This window comes from Ranitomeya variabilis, chromosome 1, assembly GCF_051348905.1.
Source record: "Ranitomeya variabilis isolate aRanVar5 chromosome 1, aRanVar5.hap1, whole genome shotgun sequence".
NCBI classification, from domain to species: Eukaryota; Metazoa; Chordata; class Amphibia; order Anura; family Dendrobatidae; genus Ranitomeya; species Ranitomeya variabilis.
In genome coordinates, this window is record NC_135232.1 from 344,421,405 (window position 1) to 344,447,329 (window position 25,925).

A 25,925-nucleotide genomic window follows, 5' to 3' on the forward strand; every position below is an offset into this window, starting at 1 on the left:
CAACGGGTACACTCGCTCATCACTAGTTACAATGAATATGTCCACAGAGCAGTATTATGGCGTGTGTACTGGGAATTTTAAGTATTGTCATTTATGCTTTTGTATTGCCTGCAATACTTACAAAATAAAATCGAACCCACTTAAGGGTGTCTGCATATTGCATTTTTTATGTTTGTTTTTTCCTGCACATTTTTGTCTCAAGGAAATGCAGTGTTTTACAGCAAAGTGAATGCGCTTATTTTTTTCCTTGCAGATTTGAAGCAGTTTCGTATCTGCAACATGTCAATTCTTTCAGAGTTTTTCACCCATTTAAATGAAAATAAAAAATGCGCACAAAAACGTGTATTTTACCCAGCCTTTTTCCTGCCAACACTCCAGCATTTGCATGAGAAAAAGCTGCTGCAAATACTGATTGTGGGCACATAGCCCAAGTGATTGCTCCTTTCTGATCAATATTTTACATTTTTTATTGTTTATGTTTACAAACTAGATGTCACAATTGAGTAATGGAATATTTAGGTAGTAAACTGGAGCATCTAGTAGAGGATCTAGTAAAGCTAACAATACGTATTATGTTAATGGTTATTAATGATCAGCATTATACTTATGGTGCCAAAATAATTAGATCATATTTGTTAACTATAAATCTGATGTCTTTTCAAATGTAAACTGGTGTTATTGTGCAAAATTTAATTGGATGTCCAGGTAAGATCTTAAAGTCATTTATTCCCTCTGGGTAGTATCTGCCTTGTATTTAGTTGATATTTAGACACTATGATTATAAATTACAAGCAACTAAGACACCTGTGAAAAAAATTAAGTGATGCGCTCATAGCCCCAAATATGGTATATAAAGGCTATTAAACTTCAGTAAGGGACCGGGACGGAATACTTAAGCCTGCAGCAATCACCTGATATTGTTTATGTCACGAGACCCAACGGGGGCCATGAGGATCAAAGAAGTGGGGCTGGTCTGGGAGGTAAGTATAGATTTTTTTTTTTGTAATGTTATTCCACACCTTCCCTTTGTCTGTAAGGGATTGTGCAGTAGTGAATAACCCTTTTAAATCCAGCCTGTATTTGTTAACAGATTCAACATTTTGGCATGGAATCTTTGCCAAAAATTGTGTCGCATCTGACAAGTGTGAACTTGGCCTAAGAGTCTCTACATTATTTTGTCAGCAAAATGATATGGAAGTAAAACGCAATGGTGCAATTTACTAATAATGCCATTTCATTCACTAGTTTTAAGCAGAAGTCTGCTGAAGTAAGATACACCACCTAGCAAATTTGACAAAACTTGGGCTGTCTGTGCACCAAAAATAAAATGCAACGCCAGGTATTTGCTGGAGAGGTTTGCTGCTGTAGAGCATATACCAATAATGCCTGCCCCCTCTGAGAAGTCCTTAATATTTTTAAAAAGTGCAGAGTGCTGTAAAATTGAGATAAAGTTGCCATTTTTTTTGTTTTTTTAACCTAACCATTTCAAGACCAGGACATTAACTCTACCATTAGGTAGGTCATTACTAGCTTTTCTTTTTCATTTATTTCCCTTGTTGCCCTGTGAGGTCATAAAAGACCTTTTTTGGGGGAGCATTTCAAAATATATATGTTTTTTTTTATTGATAAACACATTACACACATACATATGCAGCACATATTAGCTCTAGTTACTAGGCAATTTCACTCTAGTGCTTGAACTGCAGAGTTGATCTGGGTCTACTGGATATCAGCAGCTGCTGCTTTCTTCCTACACCTAGCAGTCACATTATTGGTCCGGAGGAGGAAGTGCCAACAACGTTCAGAAAGGCAGAGATGGTAATATACCATCCCTGCCTTCTCTCTTGCGAGTCTAGCTGTGTCTTACAGCCTGCTTATGCAACGGCTAAGTCCGGTGTGACGTTCTAAAACATCATGGCAGATTTGAATGCAAACCACCTGAAGTTTTAAAGTCGTTGAACGGTCTGGAAGCAGTTAATATGATTTTTATTAACAAGAAAACAATCCAGTGTAAAAGCTTTATCTATCAATTGTATTTCTTTTATTTGCAGATAGTCTACTGCTCCTTGTCAGAGTTTCAAAAGGCAGTCTACCAAACCGTCCTGGAGACGCCAGATGTCTCCTTGGTTCTTCGAGGAAGTGAGCGGTGCAGTTGTAATAGTGGCAAGAAAAGGAGAAATTGTTGTTACAGAGTAAGCCATGTGTTTTCTGGTCTCTCATGATGTATTATGTTACTTTGTGTTTGAATAAAAGGGTTTGTCCACTGCTCAGACAACCCCTTCTTAAGTGTTACATCTCCCAGTGTAAAATAAAAACACAGCTCAAGCTTCATTATTCTACAGTATTTACTTCCAACACTGAAAGTTACATCCCATTATCTACTTTTTTCATTTTATGTAAATATGTCCAAAGGCCTCTGATTAAAGTGATTTTTTAAGTAGTCATGTAGCTCAGTTTTTCTGACACTGAACTCCAAAATCCAACTTTGTTTTAACTCGTTCACCTCCATACGATGTAAGCTCCACTTGGTTGTGACTGCAGGCGGAAAGAAATTTCCAGATGTTTGTTATGCCATAAATGCCTAATATGTGTAGACGCTAGCTCTCAAACACAGTCTGAATCAGGTCCTATGGCCCCTGTTCCCCAATTTATAACGGCTACAGTTTCCATAGAGTTCAGCGAAGATGTGGCCACATTTGTGCACATTATAAAGTAATGACCTATAGCTAGGACCCCCACTAATATGGAGAAAGTTGGGCAGTGTACAACAGCATGTAGCAGTGAACCTTCCATTACAGATCAGTGGGGTCTCATCAGTCTTACATTGATTGATTGTTTAGATTGTTTAGAAGACCAGAATCAGATAAGATAGGAATACCACTTTATTCTACAGTGGTGGGTGTGCAAGCAGCCCCGAGGGTCCCCTTATTTGGCAAAAATGTGCCCGGTTTATGATCATGAAACAAATCCTATGAATCCAAATTGTTTACTTGTCACCATGAGACCTTCCGAGATATATTTTGGAGGCACTTTAAGCTTTTGAAGGCTTCCTTTGATATTCTGTAGTTTAGTAATCTTCTATTATTGGACAACTCTCGAGCGGCAAGCATTGACGTCTACAGGTCACACAACAGTGACCTGACAGTTCAGATGCCTCGTAGACCAAGTAGGAGGACACAAATCGTACCCTCCCGGGCACTGGAAATATTATAGTCATGTCTTGGGATGGCTGTTAAAGCATCTGTTCCTGTGATTTGTCTGTTGCATTAATGACTGTGTGTGATATATGGGGCCTGTTGGTTTTGGCAGGTTGGAATATTACACTCATTCAGGCTTAGCTAAGGAAACATGCAATTATCTGATGTCATTTGAGCAGCTTACTAGAAATGTGTCAAACAGTGTGGCACTGTGTGGAGTACATGGAAGGAGAGCTGAAATCTAAGTGAATATTTTCTCTAATGTCCTTTATTATTAAGACTGTGGGCTGCTTCTCGTACTCTGCATTATGGTCTGATGCATGGAGATGCCATCCTGCGTTGCATTTGGACTGCAGATGAAGCTGTACTAGTCATGGCAAGAACCAGTTAGACATGGCCACCCTGGATAGTAATCTATAGATCTAGTGTGATGACCTCCATTACAGAAGTGGTCGTTTTCTGTATCATCAATGTAATATGTGGGAGTTAGCAGAAAAGGGGTAGCCACAAGGCACAATCTCCCCCCGACTGAGGATTTATGTAAATAAAAACATTGAAATCTATATTCATTTCATTCATTTATCTAGTGCAGTCTGTTGGCTACTTGGAAAAGTATTTTGCTTTTTCTTCTGATATAAACGTTTGTTAAAAGTGTAGTGCAATGCTTTTTTTCCTGGAGTGTTTAATTAAGGGCTGTAAAATTACTTTTTCCACTTAAACTGTGAAGTAAGTGCATGTGGGATATGCCGAAGCCATTGTTTATTCTCCACTGAGAATAAGAAGGACTATTCAAATGATCAGTCCATCCCCATCCATGTGGCTTGAATTTCTGCTTCTCTTATCCTACCCAGCACTGCCTGTTTCAAACTAATGAGGGCATAGAGTTGAGAGTGAATGTGGCCATACGCATTAAGGCCCCGTCTCACATAGCGATTTACCAACGATCACGACCAGCGATACGACCTGGCCGTGATCGTTGGTAAGTCGTTGTGTGGTCGCTGGGGAGCTGTCACACAGACAGCTCTCTCCAGCGACCAACGATCAGGGGAACCTCTTCGGCATCGTTGAAACTGTCTTCAACGATGCCGAAGTACCCCTGCAGCACCCGGGTAACCAGGGTAAACATCGGGTTACTAAGCGCAGGGCCGCGCTTAGTAACCCGATGTTTACCCTGGTTACCAAAAAAAACAAACAGTACATACTCGCCTTTCGGTGTCCGTCAGGTCCCTTGCCGTCTGCTTCCTGCTCTGAGTGCCGCCGTACAGTGAGAGCAGAGCGCAGCGGTGACGTCACTGCTGTGCTGCGCTCTCACTGTACGGCGGCACTCAGAGCAGGAAGCAGACGGCAAGGGACCTGACGGACACTGAAAGGCGAGTATGTACTGTTTGTTTTTTTTGGTAACCAGGGTAAACATCGGGTTACTAAGCGCGGCCCTGCGCTTAGTAACCCGATGTTTACCCTGGTTACCAGTGAAGACATCGCTGGATCGGTGTCACACACACCGATTCAGCGATGTCAGCGGGACCTCAACGACCAAAAAAAGGTCCAGGCCATTCCGACACGACCAGCGATCTCGCAGCAGGGGCCTGATCGCTGGTACGTGTCACACATAGCGAGATCGCTACTGAGGTCGCTGTTGCGTCACAAAACTAGTGACTCAGCAGCGATCTCGCTAGCGATCTCGCTATGTGAGACGGGGCCTTTAGAATGCCCGATGCCTCCTACACTTTTGCACATGGCTTGGCAAGTGTTTTCAGTGGGTGGAGTGAAATTCTCCTCTACCAGACACCTATGGCAGAGGATTATCTGACTTTGCAAAAAGTCCTCATAAATATTTCATGGTGGGCCAGTCCTGAAATTGATGGGTTCAGCCGACATTCTCTCCATGTGTATGGCCACTTTAAGAGAGAGCTAGGCAAATATATCGCCTGCTGTAGCCCACCAGTTCAGCCGCCATATGCAGTAGCCCACCAGCACAGTGGCCATATACATTTCAGCACGTTTGTCTGCTGTTGCATTCCATATGTTTTTATTCTTAACCTGTACCAGTCATTTCAACTTTTCTGAATAAGACGCCATTTGTGTGTATATGAGGAATAACACAATTTGGGGCTGTATGTTTTTACCTTACCTTTTTCAGTAGTGTTACTCTTTGCAGTTATCTCTGAGCTAGTGGGTGGAGATGAACTGCTATTATTTCTTCAATTTACAGTATAGATAGATATGGATTCTTGCTATTCTTTCTCTGTAGCACACAGAAAGAAGCTGCAGCAGCAGGTAGGATATTATACAGTAGTACTAAGCTGTGTGGCTGTGAATCCAACATTGAGGTGAAATAAATCTGCCCAGAAGCTGCAGCACAATCTGTGTGTGTCTGTCTTGTCTATCTGCTAAGTGCTTCTTCCCCTTCCTTATCTAAAGAGTTTAATACCTGATACAGCACTGTCCTGGCAGTCTGTCTTTACTTTGACTAAGATGGATTTGAGCTTTTTTTCAGAGTGGATGATAAGTTTAGAGGTAGGAACGAGGGGAAAAGGTGGCTCATAAGTGGAGAAAGTTAATTGCTCTGATAAAATTTATTACACTGTTTCTAGATGTATGTTCTATTGGTCGACAGGGATGATATTGATTTTTAGGGAAATTAATCAGTTATTTTTGCCCTGTAATATTCCTTTATTTTTCTTTTCCACCTTTGTATTGAGAGCAGTGTCAGTATTATTATACAGTTTACGTTTGCTTTATAACTTTAGTATTATTTTTTAATTATAGGAAAATCAGTATGGTGAAAGTGTGAAGACACTTTATTTCAGTTACATAGCTATCCTTCGTAAGGTTGCAAACCACGCAGCTTTGCTGCAGTCAGACTCCACCACCAGCAAAAAGCAGGTAAGTTTGCATTTAGCTGCTTCACTGTATATTATACTTCCAATCTATTGTCTGTTTATTAATAATTCTGGGTTTTACTGTACACAGTACAGGCGGATATAAAATTAGGAATTATGGCCCTGCATTATTCTCTGGAATACTTGCAGCAGGGAGAGACATTACAATCAGTTATTTGCCATAAAAGTTTGATTCATGGTTCTTGTGTGGCTATTTTTACAGGTGGACCATATTCGAAGAATCTGTAGTGAAGTATTTTCCAAGTTTCCAGAGTTTATTCAGCAAAGTAAAGAAGCGGCATTCGAGACAATTTCTGACCCAAAGTACAGTGGAAAAATGAAGGTAGAGCTGAGATTTTTATTAGTCTCTTGATGCCTGAGATATTATAGCACTACATACCGTTCTTGCATTCCAGTAGTGGTTTAGCAAGATACCCTTTACATTTTATCTATCGCTTATGTGTATTTTATGTTTTTTTGCCAATAATAACTCCTTCACCCTCATCCCTGTTATTACCTTCCTAACCAGGCCAAATTTTACAATTCTGACCAGTGTCACTTTATGTGGTAATAACTCTGGAATGTTTCAGCATTTACCAGTGATTCTGAGATTGTTTTTTGTGACACATTGTACTTTATGTTATTGGTAAATTTAGGTTGATATTTTTTTTGCATTTAAATGTAGAAATATCAGAATTTTGGGACATCACATTTTATTAATATTATTATTATTATTATTACTACTATTATTATTACTAGCTAAAGAGCCCGGCATTGCCCAGGCGCATAGTAACTAACTGTGGTTAGTTATAACAAATTATAATGATTATATTGCACATAAAAACATTTCACATCATATTTTCAACACTACAGATTTGCAACACAAATTAACTAAATGATAACCAAGTATTGATAGTATTTTATTTTCAACTCATTCAAGAGCCTTTTGGATAAAAAACATTTTTGGTTTTTCCTTCCGGTGCAAAGATAAACAGATTTTTGGCAGTTCCAACTCTTGAGCATGTCGCTGTTGAACATAGCAATGCTCCCGCGCTGGTACATGGAACACAACCGGCGCCATTTTGTTGAAGCAAAAGTTTTTTTTTTTTAACACAATATTAACCCCTTAACGACTGCCAATACGACTTTTAACGGCGGTACGACAGTTAAGGGGCTTTATTCCTCCTGCACCTCATGCTCCTTTTTACACAGCCTCCTCCTGCACCTCACGCTCTTACTTTATACACAGCATTTTTCTGCAGCACAGCTTTTCTCCTTTATAGTCGCCTCCTCCGGCAACACCTCACACTCCTCTTCCATATACAATTGGAAACACTTGATTCCGAGAGAAATTGCACTAGATGCAATAAAGCGTATCATATACACAGCCTACTTCTTCTGCAGCACCACACTTTTCAGTTTTAGGCTGGGTTCACACTAGCGTTTGTGTACGCAGCATAAGGCTGCTTACTTACCTTCAGATTTGCATACATCCGCAGGGTTGCCTGTTGATTGTGCAAGCTTTGGTATGTGTGAGGGGGCAACGGATTCGAGAGTTGCATCTATTGTTGTGGTATATAAAGTGGCAGCATCTGCATCTTGTAAGGAAGCTAGGTCTACGAGAGGGAGAAGGGTCTCAGAAAGTGAATGTAATTGGGGATTGTTCACCAGGAGAGAAGAGGGAAGAGAATGTGAATTGGTTGGTTCCAGATGGAGGGAGAGGTGAGTTAGAGATATTAGATAGGGAACAGACACAGGTGAAGATGAGGTCCAATGTGTGGCCCTCTTTGTGAGTGGCTGCAGAAGACCATTGAGGAAGTAAGAGATAGAAGCTTAGAGACAGCAGAGAGGGAAGTGTCATTGGGGATGTTGAAGTTGCCCATTATCATAGTGGAGATGTCAGTGGAAAGGTAATGAAGTAGCCAGGTGGTGAAGTGGTCAAAAAAGGTGGTGGCTGGCCCTGGGAGGTGGTAGATGACAGCGAGTTGGAGGTTGGAAGGTGAGAAGATGCTCACAGAGTGCATCTCAAAATAGGGGAGATTAACAGAGAGTGGTAGTGGAATTGGGGTAAAGGAACAATTATCTGACAGGAGGAAACCAACTCTTCCCCCAAGCTTGCTGCTGGGGTGAAGGGGTGTGAGAAAGATGGAGTCCCCCAAAAGAAAGTGCAGCTGGAGAGGCTGTGTTAGAGGGTGTGAGCCAGTTTTCAGTGATGCCAAGGAAGGAAAGTTTGTTAGTAATGAAAAGATCATGTATGTATGAACGTTTGTTGCAGACAGAGCGAGCGTTCCATAGACCTCCTGTTAGAGGGACTGGGGGAGTGGGTGCTGGGCGAATGGGTATGAAGTTAGAAAGGTTGCGAAAATTTGATAGATCGTGAATGAGAAGTACAAGTGACTGTGGAGATGTAGTGAGGAGAACCAGGATTTGGAGCGATATCACTGGCAATTAGGAGGAGCACATTTGAAGTGATTTTGAGGATCCATTGTGACAAAAAATACCCATAAGTGACAATACAATACAATTTGTTATGTAGTTTTTCCTGAGTAGGCTGATACCCCATATGTGGTGGAAAACTACTGTTTGGGCGCACTGCAGGGCTCGGAATGAAAGGAGCACCATTTGACTTTTGGAACACAAAATTTGCTGGAATAGATAACGGACACCATGTTGCTTTTGCAGTTCCCCCTGATGTGACTAAACAATTGAAATACCCTACAAATGACCCTATTTTGGAAACTATACCTCTCAAGGAAATTTATTTAGAGGTGTAATGAGCACCTTGAACCCACAATGTGCTTTACAGAATTTTGCGCCGTAAAAATTTAAATACTAAGTTTTCCCACAAAAATGTTGTTTCTGCTCCAAATTTTTCATTTTCCCAAGGGTAACAGAAGAAAATGACCGATACAATTTGTTGAGAAATTTCTCCTAAGTTCATCGATACCCCATATGTGGTGGAAATCTACTGTTTGGGCGCACGACAGGGCTTGGAAAGGAAGGAGCGCCAATTGAATCCTGGAGTGCAATTTTTGCTGGAATTGATTGCGGGTGCCATTTCACATTTTAAGAGTTTCTGATATGCTAAAACAACTGAACCCCCCACAAGTGACCTCATTTTGGAGAATACACCGCTTGAGGAATTCATCTAGGGTAGTAGTGAGCATTTTTAATCTTCAGCTGATTCACAGAATTGTACAGTGCCTTGCGAAAGTATTCGCCTCCCTGGAACTTTTCAACTTTTTCCCACATATCTTGCTTCAAACATAAAGATACCAAATGTAATTTTTTGGTGAAGAATCAACAGGTGGTACACAATTGTGAAGTTTAACGAAATTTGTTGGTTATTTTAAATTTTTGTGGAAATTCAAAAACTGAAAATATTATTCTGACCCTTTACTTTCAGTGCAGCAAATTCACTCCAGAAGTTCATTGTGGATCTCGAAATGATCCAATGTTGTCCTAAATGCCTAATGATGATAAATATAATCCTCCTGTGTGTAATCAAGTCTCCGTATAAATACACCTGCTCTGTGATAGTCTCAGGGTTCTGTTTGAAGCACAGAGAGCATCATGAAGACCAAGGAACACAACAGGCAGGTCTGTGATACTGTTGTGGAGAAGTTTAAAGCCAAAATCAAACTTTTTGGCAACAATGCCAAAAGTTATGTTTGGCTTAAAGGCAACACAGCTCATCACCCTGAACACACCATACCCACTGTCAAACATGGTGGTGGCAGCATCATGGTTTGAGCCTGCTTTTCTTCAGCAGGGACAGGGAAGATGGTTAAAATTGATGGGAAGATGGATGGAGCCAAATACAGGACTATTCTTGAAGAAAACCTGATGGAATCTGCAAAAGACCTGAGACTGGGACGGAGATTTGTCTTGCAACAAGACAATGATCCCAAACACAAAGCAAAATCTTCTCTGTGGTACACAATTGTGAAGTTGAATTACATTTGTTGGTTATTTTAAATTTTTGTGGAAATTCAAAAACTGAAAATATTATTCTGCTCCTTTACTTTCAGTGCAGCAAATTCACTCCAGAAGTTCATTGTGGATCTCGAAATGATCCAATGTTGTCCTAAATGCCTAATGATGATAAATATAATCCTCCTGTGTGTAATCAAGTCTCCGTATAAATGCACCTGCTCTGTGATAGTCTCAGGGTTCTGTTTGAAGCACAGAGAGTATCATGAAGACCAAGGAACACAACAGGCAGGTCCATGATACTGTTGTGGAGAAGTTTAAAGCCAGATTGGATACAAAATGATTTCCAAAACTTTAACCCCTTAATCCCGTACTATCCCATCAAGGTGACCTGGGACTTAATTCCCAGTGACGGGATAGTATGTCATATGCGATCGGCCGCGCTCACAGGGGGATCGCGGCCGGGTGTCAGCTGACTATCGCAGCTGACATCCGGGACTATGTGCCAGGAGCGGTCACAGACCGCTCCCGGCACATTGACCCCCGGCACACTGCGATCAAACATCGCAGTGTTCCGGCGGTACAGGGAAGCATCGCGCAGGGAGGGGGCTCCCTGCGGGCTTCCCTGAGACAATCGGTTCAAGGCGATGTGCTCACCTTGTACCGAGCGTCTCCTCCCTGCAGGCCCCGGATCCAAAATGGCCGCGGGGCTACTTCCGGGTCCAGCAGGGAGGTGGCTTACCAAGTGCCTGCTCAGAGCAGGCGCTGGTAAGCCAGGAGCAGGGCATGCCAGATCGCTGATCTGACACAGTGCTCTGCAAAGTGTCAGATCAGCGATCTGTCACTATACAATATATAAAAATAAAAAAAAACAAATAATAAAAGTACACATATTTACTATCGCTGCGTCCGTTACGGCCCGACCTATAAAACTGGCCCACTAGTTAACCCCTTCAGTGAACACCGTAAAAAAAAAGAGGCAAAAAAACAACGCTTTATTATCATACCACCGAACAAAAAGTGTAATAATACGCGATCAAAAAGACGGATATAAATAACCATGGTACCGCTGAAAACGTCATCTTGTCCCACAAAAAATGAGCCGCCATACAGCATCATCAGCAAAAAAATAAAAAAGTTATAGTCCTCAGAATAAAGCGATGCAAAAATAATTATTTTTTCTATAAAATAGTTTTTAGCGTATAAAAGTGCCAAAACATAAAAAAAAATATGTAAATGAGGTATCGCTGTAATCGTACTGACCTGAAGAATAAAACTGCTTTATCCATTTTACCGTATGCAAATTTTCTCTTCTGAGAAGCATGAGAACTGACGAGGGCCAACAGCCCGAAACACCGTGTCTGCGAATTGAGATACTGATTTGGCTTTTATACTAAGTCACATTGCACGACTCGTTAAAGGGTTGATTGTGACTTGTAGGATCGCTACTACCAACAGGTGGCGCTATAGAGTTAAGTCCTCTTTTTCTCAGAAGAGGCAATTTGCATATTTAAATTCCCAGAGGAGGATTGCACGGCGAATAAGCCTCCTTACCTTGACAAGCCAGCTGGTATGTCACTCTCCATAAGGAGAAACGTTACCCCTTAGACCCCAGTCCATTTTACCAAACGTGGAACGGTATAAACGCCCCCCCGTAAGAAATTCATGAATAGCTGGTTTTTGGTCATTCTGCCTCACAAAAATCGGAATAAAAAGTGATCAAAAAAGTCACATGCCCAAAAATGGTACCAATAAAAACGTCAACTCGTCCCGCAAAAAACAAGACCTCACGACTCTGTGGACCAAAATATGGAAAAATTATAGGTCTCAAAATGTGGTAACGCAAAAAATACTTTTTGCAATAAAAAGCGTCTTTTAGTGTGTGACAGCTGCCAATCATAAAAATCCACTAAAAAAACCGCTATAAAAGTAAATCAAACCCCCCTTCATCACCCCCTTAGTTAGGGAAACATAAAAAAAATTAAAAAAATGTATTTATTTCCATTTTCCCATTAGGGCTAGGGTTAGGGTTGGGGCTAGGGTTAGGGCTAAGGTTAGGCTTAGGGATAGGGCTAGGGTTAGGGCTAGGGTTAGGGCTGGGGTTAGGGTTGGGGTTAGGGTTGAGGTTAGGGGTGGGGCTAGGTTTGGGGCTAGGGTTAGGGCTATAGTTAGGGTTGGGGCTAAAGTTAGGGTTAGGGCTGGGGCTAAAGTTAGGGTTAGGGCTGGGGCTAAAGTTAGGGTTGGGGCTAAAGTTAAGGTTAGGACTACAGTTAGGGTTGGGGCTAAAGTTAGGGTTGGGGCTAAAGTTAGGGTTGGGGCTAAAGTTAGGGTTTGGATTACATTTACGGTTGGGATTAGGGTTAGGGGTGTGGATAGGGTTATGTTTGGGATTAGGGTTAGGGCTGTGTTTGGGATAGGGTTTCAGTTAGAATTGGGGGTTTCCACTGTTTAGGGTCACCAGGGCTCTCCAAACGCGACATGGCACCCGATCTCAATTCCAGCCAATTCTGCTTTGAAAAAGTAAAACAGTGCTCCTTTCCTTCCGAGCTCTCCCGTGCGCCAAAACAGGGGTTTACCCCAACATATGGGGTATCAGCATACTCAGGACAAATTGGACAACAACTGTTGGGGTCCAATTTCTTTTGTTACCCTTGGGAAAATAAAAATTTGGGGGCTAAAAAAACATTTTTGTGGGAAAAAAATTAATATTTATTTTCACGACTCTGCGTTATAAACTGTAGTGAAACACTTGGGGGTTCAAAGTTCTCACAACACATCTAGATAAGTTCCTTGGGGGGTCTAGTTTCCAATATGGGGTCACTTGTGGGGGGTTTGTACTGTTTGGGTACATCAGGGGTTCTGCAAAGGCAACGTGACGCCTGCAGACCAATTCATCTAAGTCTGCATTCCAAATGGCGCTCCTTCCCTTCCGAGCTCTGCCATGCGCCCAAACGGTGGTTCCCCCCCACATATGGGGTATCAGCGTACTCAGGACAAATTGGACAACAACTTTTTGGGGTCAAATTTCTCCTGTTACCCTTGGAAAAATACAAAACAGGGGGCTAAAAAATAATTTTTGTGGAAAAAAAAAAGAATTTTTATTTTCACGGCTCTGCGTTATAAACTGTAGTGAAACACTTGGGGGTTCAAAGCTGTCAAAACACATTAAGATAAGTTCCTTATGGGGTCTACTTTCCAAAATTGTGTCACTTGTGGGGGGTTTCAATGTTTGGGCACATCAGGGGCTCTCCAAACGTGACATGGTGTCCCATCTCAATTCCAGTCAATTTTGCATTGAAAAGTCAAATGGCGCTCCTTCCCTTCCGAGTTCTGCCATGTGCCAAAACAGTGGTCTACCCCCACATATGGGGTATCAGCGTACTCAAAACAAATTGTACAACAACTTCTGGGGTCCATTTTCTCCTGTTACCCTTGGTAAAATAAAACAAATTGGAGCTGAAGTACATTTTTTGTGAAAAAAAGTTAAATGTTCATTTTTTTTATAACATTCCAAAAATTCCTGTAAAAAACCTGAAGGGTTAATAAACTTCTTGAATGTGGTTTTGAGCACCTTGAGGAGTGCAGTTTTTAGAATGGTGTCACGCTTGGTTATTTTCTATCATATAGACCAGGGGTGTCAAACTGCATTTCTCAAGGGCTGCAAACAGGTCATGTTTTCAGGATTTCCTTGTATTGCACAGGTGATCATTTAATCACCTGCACAGAATGATTCCAGCACCTTGTGCAATGAGAAGGAAATCTTGAAAACACGCATGGTTTGAGGCCCTCGAGGAATGCAAAAAAAAATTTGGTTCCAAGATTATGCTGATGTAAAGTAGACATGTGGGAAATGTTACTTATTAATTATTTTGTGTGACATACAGTTAGGTCCATATATATTTGGACGGAGACAACCTTTTTCTAATTTTGGTTATAGACATTACCACAATGAATTTTAAACAAAACAATTCAGATGCAGTTGAAGTTCAGACTTTCAGCTTTCATTTGATGGTATCCACATTAAAATTGGATGAAGGGTTTAGGAGCTTCCGCTCCTTAACATGTGCCACCCTGTTTTTAAAGGGACCAAAAGTAATTGGACAATTGACTCCAAGGCTATTTCATGGACAGTTGTGGGCAATCCCTTCATTATGTCATTCTGAATTAAGCAGATAAAAGGCCTGGAGTTGATTTGAGGTGTGGTGCTTGCATTTGGAAGGTTTTGCTGTGAAGTAAACATGCGGTCAAAGGAGCTCTCCATGCAGGTGAAACAAGCCATCCTTAAGCTGCGAAAACAGAAAAAAAAACATCTGAAAAATTGCTACAATATTAGGAGTGGCAAAATCTACAGTTTGGTACATCCTGAGAAGGAAAGAAAGCACTGGTGATCTCATCAATGCAAAAAGACCTGGGCGTCCACGGAAGACAACAGTGGTGGAGGATAGAAGAATAATCTCCATGGTGAAGAGAAATCCATTCACAACAGCCAACCAAGTGAACAACACCCTCCAGGAGGTAGGCGTATCATTATCCAAATCTACCATAAAGAGAAGACTGCATGAAAGTAAATACAGAGGGTTCACTGCACGGTGCAAGCCACTCATAAGCATCAAGAATAAAAAGGCTAGACTGGACTTTGCTAAAAAACATCTAAAAAAGCCAGCACAGTTCTGGAAGAACATTCTTTGGACAGATGAAACCAAGATCAACCTCTACCAGAATGATGGAAAGAGAAAAGTATGGCGAAGGCGTGGTACAGCTCATGATCCAAAGCATACCACATCATCTGTAAAACACTGCAGAGGCAAAGTGATGGCTTGGGCATGCATGGCTGCCAGTGGTAATGGGTCACTAGTGTTTATTGATGATGTGACACAGGACAGAAGCAGCCGAATGAATTCTGAGGTATTCAGAGCCATACTGTGTGCTCAGATCCAGCCAAATGCAGCCAAACTGGTTGGTTGTCGTTTCATACTACAGACGGACAATGACCCAAAACATAAAGCCAAAGCAACTCAGGAGTTTATTAAAGCAAAGAAGTGGAATATTCCTGAATGGCCAAGTCAGTCACCTGATCTGAACCCAATTGAGCATGCATTTCACTTGTTATAGACTAAACTTCAGACAGAAAGGCCCATAAACAAACAGCAACTGAAAACCACTGCAATGAAGGCCTGGCAGAGCATCAAAAAGGAGGAAACACAGCGTCTGGTGATGTCCATGAGATCAAGACTTCAGGCAGTCATTGCCAACAAAGGATTTTCAACCAAGTACTAGAAATGAACATTTTATTTACAATTATTTAATCTGTCCAATTACTTTTGGTCCCTTTAAAAACAGGGTGGCACATATTAAGGAGCTGAAACTCCTAAACCCTTCATCCAATTTTAATGTGGATACCCTCAAATGAAAGCTGAAAGTCTGAACTTCAACTGCATCTGAATCGTTTTGTTTAAAATTTATTGTGGTAATGTCTAGAACCAAAATTAGAATAATGTTGTCTCTGTCCAAATATATATGGACCTAACTGTATCTCTGTGATTTAAGGGCATAAAAATTCAAAGTTGGAAAATTGCAAATTTCTGTTTTTTTCACAAATAATCGCACGTTATATCGATGAAATTTTACCACTATCATGAAGTACAATATGTCACGAGAAAACAGTGTCAGAATCGCCAAGATTCGTTGAAGCGTTCCAGAGTTATAACCTCATAAAGGGACAGTAGTCAGAATTGTAAAAATTGGCCCGGTCATTAACGTGCAAACGACCCTTGGGGCTTAAGGGGTTAAACATCCCAAGGGGCACTGTGCAAGTGATCATATTGAAATGGAAGGAGTATCATACCGCTGCAAATCTACCAAGACCCGGCTGTCCCTCTAAACTTTCATCTCAAACAAGGAGAAGACTGATCAGAGATGCAGCCAAGAGGCCCATGATCACTCTGGATGAGCTGCAGAGATCTACAGCTGAGGTGGGACAGTCTGTCCATAGGGCAACAATCAATCGTACACTGCACAAATATGGCCTTTATTGAAGAGTGGCAAGAAGAAAGCCATTTCTCAAAGATATCCATAGAAAGTGTCATTTAAAGTTTGCAACAAGCCACCTGGGAGACACACCAAACATGTGGAAGAAGGTGCTCTGGTCAGATGAAACCAAAATCGAACTTTTTGGCAACAATGCCAAACGATATGTTTGGCGTAAAGGCAACACAGCTCATCACCCTGAACACACCATCCCCACTGTCAAACGTGGTGGCAGCATCATGGGTTGGGCCTGCTTTTCTTCAGCAGGGACAGGGAATATGGTTAAAATTGATGGGAAGATGGATGGCGCCAAACACAGGACCATTCTTGAAGAAAACCTGTTGGAATCTGCAAAAGATCTGAGACTGGGACGGAGATTTGTCTTCCATCAAGACAATGATCCCAAACATAAAGCAAAATCTACAAAGGAATGGTTCACAAATAGTTCAGACCTCAATCCAATCGAGAATCTGTGGAAAGAGCTGAAAACTGCTGTTCACAAACGATCTCCATCAAACCTCACTGAGCTCGAGTTGTTTGCCAAGGAAAAATGGGCCAGAATTTCAATTTCTCGATGTACAAAACTGATAGAGATATACCCCCAGTGACTTGCCGCTGTAATCATAGCAAAAGGTGGCGCAACAAAGTATTACGTTAAAGGGGCCGAATAATATTGCACACCCCACTTTTTAGTTTTTGAATTTCCACAAAAATTTTAAATAACCAGTAAATTTCGTTCAACTTCACAATTGTGTTCCACTTGTTGTTGATTCTTCACTAAAAATTTACATTTGGTATCTTTATGCAAGTCACTAGTTCGAACACACTTAGAATACTGTGAACAGTTCTGGTCTCCGGTGTATAAGAAAGACATAGCTGAACTAGAGCGGGTGCAGAGAAGAGCGACCAAGGTTATTAGAGGACTGGGGGGTCTGCAATACCAAGATAGGTTATTACACTTGGGGCTATTTAGTTTGGAAAAACGAAGGCTAAGGGGTGATCTTATTTTAATGTATAAATATATGCGGGGACAGTACAAAGACCTTTCTGATGATCTTTTTAATCATAGACCTGAGACAGGGACAAGGGGGCATCCTCTGCGTCTGGAGGAAAGAAGGTTTAAGCATAATAACAGACGCGGGTTCTTTACTGTAAGAGCAGTGAGACTATGGAACTCTCTGCCGTATGATGTTGTAATGAGTGATTCATTACTTAAATTTAAGAGGGGACTGGATACCTTTCTTGAAAAGTATAATGTTACAGGGTATATATACTAGATTCCTTGATCCGGCGTTGATCCAGGGAACTAGTCTGATTGCCGTATGTGGAGACGGGAAGGAATTTTTTTCCCCAATGTGGAGCTTACTCTTTGCCACATGGATTTTTTTGCCTTCCTCTGGATCAACATGCTAGGGCATGTTAGGTTAGGCTATGGGTTGAACTAGATGGACTTAAAGTCTTCCTTCAACCTTAATAACTATGTTACTGTGTATGTTTGAAGCATGATATGTGGGAAAATGTTGAAAAGTTCCAGGGAGCCGAATACTTTTGCAAGGCACTGTATAACATTAGGCTGAGTAAATGGAAAATTACCATTTTTTTCCACTAAAATGTTGCTTTGGCCCCAAGTTTTTAATTTTCAAAAACGATAATAGGAGAAAATGAACAGTACAATTAATGTAATTTCTTCTGAGCATGCCAATACCCCATAAGTGGTTGAAAACTACTTTTGAAGCATAGTGCAAAGGTCAGAGGGGAAGAAGCACCATATTGGGGTTGAGATTTTGCTGGAATAGTTTGAGTTTGCCATGTCACAATGGCAGAGCCCCTGAGGTGCCAGGACATCAGAACTCCCCCCAGAAGTGACTTAATTTTGCCAACTACATCTTTGAATAAATTCTCGTCTGTGGGTGCAGTGATCAATTTGACACCACATGTGCCTCAGAGAATTTTATACCATTAGCTGGTGAAGAAAGAATAATTACATTTTTGCAGCTAAAATGTTGTTTTAACCCAAAGTTTTTAATTTTCATAAGGGCTAGTAGTAAAATATGGACCTCACAGTTTGTTGTGCAATTTCTCCTGATTGCTCCACTACCCTACATGTAATCGGGAAATACTTTTCAGGCACAGTGGAAAGCTCAGAAGGGAAGGAGCGCGCCATATTATAGTGCAGATTTTACTGTTAGGGTTTACAGGTGCCATGACCCACTGAAAGAGCCTCTAAGGTGCCAGAACAGCAGAACCCATCCCCCCCATAATTGACCCCATTTTTCAAACTACACCTCTGAATGAATTCCTCTAGGGGTGCAGTGATCACGTTGACACCACTTGTGTGTCACAGAATTTTATACCATTGGGTGGTGAAGAAAAATAATTACACTTTTCCACAAAAATCTTGTTTTAGCCCAAGATTTTACATTTTCACAAGGGGAAATGGGTAATAATGTCACCAAAATTTGTAACACAATTTCTACTGAATGTACAGATACCCCATATGTGGCCTGTATAGTACTGCTTAGCAGTGCAGCAAGACTCACAAGTGACGGAGTGCTATTTGAGACCAAATTGGAGCACAAATTATCGTAGAATAGTTTGTGGATTCCATATAGAGAGCCCTTAAGTGCCAGAAGAGCAGAATCCCCCATCAAGTGACCACATTTTGGAAATTTAACCTTTCTGGGAATTTATCTACAGGTGTATGATTTTGACTCCATGCGTGTTTTCCAGAATTGAGCAGCAATGGATATTGCCATGTGAAAATTGCAAATCTGCTGTTGTAGTGATTTGTACATTATGCCCAACTTGTGCTTCTGGAGACATGCACTTACAAATTAAAGGGAACCTGTCACCCCTAAAATGGAAGGTGAGCTAAGCCCACCAGCATCAGGGGCTTATCTACAGCATTCTGGAATGTTGTAGATAAGCCTCCGATGTATCCTAAAAAATGAGAAAAAGGGTTAGATAATACTCACCCAGGGGCGGTCCCGGTCCGGTCCCATGGGTGTCGCGGTCTGGTTCGGCGCCTCCTATCTTCATCAGATGACGTCCTCTTCTTGTCTTTGCTGCGGCTTCGGCGCAGGCGTACTTTGTCCTGTTGAGGGCAGAGCAAAGTACTGCAGTGCGCAGGCGCCGGGCCTCTCTGCAGCGTGAAGACAAGAAGAGGACGTCATCGTAAGAAGATGGGAGGCCCCGGACCTGACTGCGACGCCCATAGGATCAAACCGCCCGCCCAGGGGAGTTTAATCTATCCTTTTTTTCTCATCTTGTAGGGAACAATAGGGGCTTATCTACAGCATTACAGAATGCTGTAGATAAGCCCCTGATGCTGGTGGGCTTAGTTCACCTTCCATTTTGGGGGTGACAGGTTCCCTTTAAGTGGGCTCTCCTTGCTACAGATATACTAAACATTTGGACTCAATATGTGGTTTAGGCACAATGGGGCTCAGAAGAGAAGGGGCATTTAGTTTTGGGAACTCAAAAAAAATCACTGGATTTTTTTTGGGGATGAGGAGCCATAGCGCTGTTCCAGAGCCTTTGTACTACCAGTAACGTGGCAGCTCCTATATTCCCATTAGCAGATGACAGACCTGAGTGCAGGATTTTTTTGTGGATTGAGTTGAAGCTTTTATTGGAAACATTTTACATAACATTTTGGATCACGTTTATCCTGTGCTCTACGCTGAGCACTTACCGTATATACTCGAATATAAGCCGAGACCCCTAATTTTGCCACAAAAAACTGGGAAAACGTAATGACTCGAGTATAAGCCTAGGGTGGAAAATGCAGCAGCTACCGGTAAATGTCAAAAATAAAAATAGATAGCAATAAAAGTAAAATTGATCGAGACATCAGTAGGTTGTGTTTTTGAATATCCATATTGAATCAGGAGCCCCATATAATGCTCCATACAGTTCATGATGGGCCCCATAAGATGCTCCATACAAAATATGCCCCATATAATGCTCCATACAGTTCATGATGGGCTCCATAAGATGCTCCATATTAAAATATGCCCCATATAATGCTGCACAAATGTTGATTATGACCCCATAAGATGCTCCATACAGACATTTGCCCCATACAATGCTGCACAAATGCTGACTATGGCCCTATAAGATGCTCCATACAGACATTTGCCCCATACAAATGCTGATTATGGCCCCATAAGATGCTCCATACAGATATTTGCCCCATACAATGCTGCACAAATGCTGATTATGACCCCATAAGATGCTCCATACAGACATTTGCCCCATATAATGCTGCATAAATGCTGATTATGGCCCTGTAAGATGTTCCTTACAGACATTTGCCCCATACAATGCTGCACAAATGCTCATTATGGCCCCATAAAACGCTCCATACAGATATTTGCCCCATATAATGCTCCACAAATGCTGATTATGGCCCCATAAGATGCTCCATAGACACATTTGCCCCATACAATGCTGCACAAATGCTGATTATGACCCCATAAGATGCTCCATACAGATATTTGCCCCATATAATGCTCCACAAATGCTGATTATGACCCCATAAGATGCTCCATACAGACATTTGCCCCATATAATGCTCCACAAATGTTGATTATGGCCCCATAAGATGCTCCATACAGACATTTGCCCCATATAATGCTGCACAAATGCTGATTATGGCCCCATAAGATGCTCCATAGAGATATTTGCCCCTTATACTATTGCTGCGATAAAAAAAAATAAATCACCTACGCACCTCTCGTCGGTCAGGCCCCCGTCACTTGCTATAGTCCACCACTGAGCGCTGCTCCGTCTTCCCCTGCACTGACGTTCAGGCAGAGGGCGGCGCGCACAATAATCGCGTCATCGCGCCCTCTGACCTGAGCGTTGCTGCAGAGGAAGACAGAGTGGCGCCCCGCGGTGGAACGTGGACAGGTGAATATCACGCAGTGAGTAAGAAAAAAAAAAAATCCAGCTCCGGAGTAAAAGTCATCAATTTTATTTCCACATATTTAAAATTCGGAAAAAGCTGCTTGCAAGTAACTGCACAACTATTTCAGAAAATAAGCCATAAGTTAGCTGAACGCATTTCGAGCACGCATGGTGCTCTTTGTCCACAGCATAAGCTTGAATAGCCCAACAAGACATATAAAAACAAATTTAACAGGTGAATAGCCATGAGAATTGGGATTTGTCGGGGTGGAGTTAATTATTCTCAAAATTGATGACTTTTACTCCGGAGCTGGATTTTTTTTTTCTTACTTACTCAGCAGAGGACGTTGGGCGGTGGCGTTTTCCTTGCTTGGATGTTCCTGTGGACTCTCATGGATTTGCTGATGGGGGTGAGCTGAAACATAACTTTTTTACTGTTCAATATCACGCAGTGCCCCGTTATACTCACCTGCTCCTGGCACGTTCCCTGCACATCCCAGGTTCTCCGGGCGCCGGCAGCTTCTTCCTGTGTTGAGCGGTCACATTATACCGCTCATTACAGTAGTGAATATGCGGCTCCACGCCCATGGGAGTGGAGTCGGGTCCATATTTATCACTGTAATGAGCGGTACCATGTGATCGCTCAATGCTGGAAGAAGCTGTCAGCGCCCGGAGAACCAGGGATGTGCAGGGACCGCGCCAGGAGCAGGTGAGTATGATTAGACAGCTGCCTCCCCCTGCCGACCCCTGGGAATGACTTGAGTATAAGCCGAGGGGCAATTTCAGCCTAAAAAAAATGGGCTGAAATTCTCGGCTTATACTCGAGTATATACAGTACTTTGGGATTTCCATCTAAATCTCCAAATGACTTGATTCAGATGAAACCCCTGATGAATCCAATCACTATAATGAGGCTGAAGATTTACTCTGGACTCTCTCTGGCCTCTGTTCAGCGGTGTTCTTTTCAAAGCTGCACAAAACTGTGGCGGGCCACGCTTTTATGCACACCTAAAAAGACAGACACCGCATTTTCATAGGTCAGATGGTGTCCTCAGTGCCTCCATCTGCCTCATAGGGAATCTTCTGCCGGGGATTCCATCTGAATTACGTATTTCAAAGATGTACACAGAAACCCCGGTGTAAGCGCTCAGCATAGAGCGCAGGATAAATTTGAGCTGTGCCTTTCTGCGATCTTTGGGAGGCAGTTTTATTTATTTTTTATGCCGTTCCTCGTGCGGTATAAGTGATTAGACAACTTTATTCTTCAGTCAGTGCGATTACAGCAATACCCGATTTATATTTTTTTTTATGTTTGGCTGCTACCACACACTAAAAGACAATTTTTCATTTTGTTTTGTTCTTTTGCAAAAAAAACAAATTTTTGCATCTCCATAATTTGAGTGCTATAATCTTAACATATTTCTGCCTACAGAGTCATGTGAAGGTTTTTTGCGGGACGAATTTACATTTTTATTGGTTACATTTTCGGATACATAATTTTTTGATCGCTTTCTATTCCGATTTTTGGGAGGCATAATGAACAAAAAACAGAAATTCAGGAATTGTTTTATGGCTGTTTTTTTATACCGTTCAATAACAAAAAATTATGGTAAGATTTATAAGACAGATTTATTCTTCGGATCAGTACGAGTGTAGCGATACCATATTTATATAATTTTTTAATGTTTTGGCGCTTGTACACAATAAAGTCCTATTTTATAGAAAAAAAAATTGTTTTTGCATCTTGCAAGCTATAACTTTTTTATTTCTCTGCTGGCGGAGCTGTATGATGGCTTGTTTTTGGCAGACAGGATGACTTTTACAGCAATACCATTTTTATTTACATTCTACTTTTTGATTGTGTATTATTCCGATACCAAATATGTGTAATTTTTTGTTTATTTTTTTACATAAATATACATATTTATTGGTATATGTATTTTTTAATTTTGTGCTATTTAGTAAAGTATTTTTACAATTTTTTTGTTTCCTTTTTTTTTTTTCTTACTTCTTTAGTTAGTCCCATGACTTTAATAAATTTACTCTGATTGCTGGTATAATGCATTGCAATACATCATCATTGCAATGCATTATTGCTGTCAGCGCAACACTGACAGAGGTTTCTTCGACTTTGCTGCTAACATTGTCTCCAGAAAATGACATGACAACATGGCAACAATCAGGCCCTCACGATGACGTGGTGGCTGTGCCGATCTGAAGGGAGAGGAAGCATCCTGCCTCTCCTAGCCCCTGAAAAGTTGCTATTGATATTTCAGCATTTAGATGGCCCCCGGTGGTGCGGGCAGCACTGCTGGCTGTGACAGCTGGGGCTTGGCTTTCACTTAAGACGAGCTCCCAGCATCAATCATGAAGGCACTGGTCCTGTGCCCACATCATCACCATGACATAAATTTGCCTCATGTTGCCAGAACCCCTTACCGACCATGATGTAAACTTACATCAAATGTCGTGAAGCAGTTAAACAGGGCCAGATTTAACTGGGTTTTTCCCATAATGAATGCTTATCAACAATCCACTGTAAAGGTGATTATTGTATAATCGCTGAGCGAGCCCCGCTGTTGGAATCCCAGCCGTTTCATTGCTCCTTTTCATTGCACGAGTGCAGTGTGGAGGCATTTCAATGGAGTGGTGGTTAAGCATGCGATGCGCTGATTTAATCACTGTCTCCTGGGCTGATGGAGCAAACTAAACTTTATACCCAACTGTCTGGTCAATCAGAAGACTTTGAATCAAGCAGTAGAAGGCGTATCTGACCTCTGCACTATTAACCTCTTACTTTGGCTTGAAGGAGGAACAGGTGCATCTGACGCTTGTATTTTTGAGATTGGTAAAAGATCTCAATGTTGGGATTGACTCGGGACAGAATCCACTGCCCAAAGTGTCATCCAGCTGGACAATAGTTTGTTGTGGTTGAGGTCCAGCATGCCCAATCCATGTTCTGCTTGATATCAGCTGTCAGTAAGGATGTACAGGGCTGTGCAGAAGAACTATAATCATGCTATCAACTGTATATGGTTTTTTTGAATTTGCCTAATCTTTTCATACTCCCCAAAAGAAAAAGTCCATCTAGGTGAGGTCTGGTGACCATTCAGTCAGGCCTTGACTACTTATCCCCTCGTAATAGTAAAAAACTATTTTGCATAGACCCTGTTTTCCTACAGATGCACCCCCTGTATATTAGAGTGCTCGTGGATCTCACTGCAGTTATTACAATCTATTGACACTTATCCGATCTGTGTAAATAACTGTAGAAATGATGCCTCATACAGATGTCATTGTTTCACGTACTTGTTCCATCTTGGGTTTTCGCAGATTGAATGAACACATGTATCCATTATAGTTCATGGTCATTTACACATATCCTTTTTTTGTCAATTGATTGTCCTCAAAAACCCCCAAAACTAATGGAGGTGTCAGATTTTCAAACTAGATCAAAATTTTCTATTCAAGTTAGTGTGTGTATGAAAAAACAGACAGTACATTCGTGCTATCTACGTTGCATCCTTTTACTGTCTGTTTTTTTAATTAGGTAATCAGTGGGAGATGCCTGGGAACTTTTTTATTTTTTTTTTTGCATACAAGAAAATGTGGTCCAAAAAGTGGATAAAAATCAGATGAAGAACACTGATCAAAACCAATTCATTTCTCTTGTACGCAAAAAAAATAATATGGTAGGCCTTTAAAGGGAACCTGTCACCCCCAAAATCGAAGGTGAGCTAAGCCCACTGGCATCAGGGGCTTATCTACAGCATTCTGTAATGCTGTAGGTAAGCCCCTGATGTATCCTGAAAGATGAGAAAAAGAGGTTAGATTATACTCACCCAGGGGCGGTCCCGGTCCGGTTCTGGTCCGATGGGTGTCGTGGTCTGGTCCGGGGCCTCCCATCTTCTTATGATGACGTCCTCTTCTTGTCTTCACGCTGCGGTTCTGGCGCAGGTGTACTTTGTCTGTCCTGTTGAGGGCAGAGCAAAGTACTGCAGTGCGCAGGCGCTGGGCCTCTCTGACCTTTCCCTGCGCACTGCAGTTCTTTGCTCTGCCCTCAACAGGACAGACAAAGTATGCCTGAGCCGCAGCGTGAAGACAAGAAGAGGACGTCATTGTAAGAAGATAGGAAGCCCCGGACCGGACCGTGACACCCATCGGATCGGACCGCCCCCCCAGGAGAGTATAATCTAACCTCTTTTTCTCATCTTTCAGGATACATCGGGGGCTTATCTACAGCATTACAGAATGCCCCTGATGCTGGTAGGCTTAACTCACCTTCGATTTTGGGGGTGACAGGTTCCCTTTAAAAGAACATAATCTGAGATGCCACACACTCTTCACATTCTAAAATTAATAAAAAATGAATATGTACAGTTGAGATACTGTTTGCAGAACTAATATGATCGCTCCCTAAACTATGGCTCTCTAGGTAGAAAAGGAAGAGCTCTGCTGCATAGAATGTTCCTTCCATTCATGGATGAAGTAGTAATCGGGCAGTTTAACTTGGTATTTTCCTTCCCACCTGCAGACACCATTTGTGTAGATTGCAGTTCTGCCACCGGGTAGCCTTGATGTAAATATTTAGAACAGAATAAATCCAATGGTTTAAATATTTATTACCCACTGGGAACAACCAGCTTTATTAGCGTGGAAGAATTCCTCTTACCCATACAGCGTTGCGTCAGCAGTCACATGAATCTCACAATGCCAGATGTGGACATGCTTTTCTTAAAAATTACAGTATTGCTATTGTACACATCCTCATATTGCTTCCTTCCTGACCAGAGGAGCTTCTTGTGAGGGCGGGTAGTTGGCATCTCAAAGTATGACAAGAGTATGACAAGTCAAAATTTCTATAAACACAATAAAGCGTGTGTGAGGAGTGCACATCCCGCCACTGATCATGTTAGTAAGACATGCTCTGTAAATGCTTGATATTATAGCCTTGTAGTGTGTATATACACTTCTC

General features: G+C 41.7%; 1 protein-coding gene across 1 annotated transcript in view; it reads left to right on the top strand.

Moving 5' to 3' along the window:
• ERCC6L2 (ERCC excision repair 6 like 2) overlaps window positions 1-25,925 on the top strand; it is a 169,646-nt gene that overhangs the window by 45,694 nt on the left and 98,027 nt on the right. The window contains exons 7-9 of the mRNA XM_077299632.1: window positions 2,052-2,192; window positions 5,967-6,083; window positions 6,303-6,422. Of these exons, the coding sequence (XP_077155747.1) occupies window positions 2,052-2,192; window positions 5,967-6,083; window positions 6,303-6,422 (378 nt within the window). The remainder of the gene's footprint in view (window positions 1-2,051; window positions 2,193-5,966; window positions 6,084-6,302; window positions 6,423-25,925) is intronic.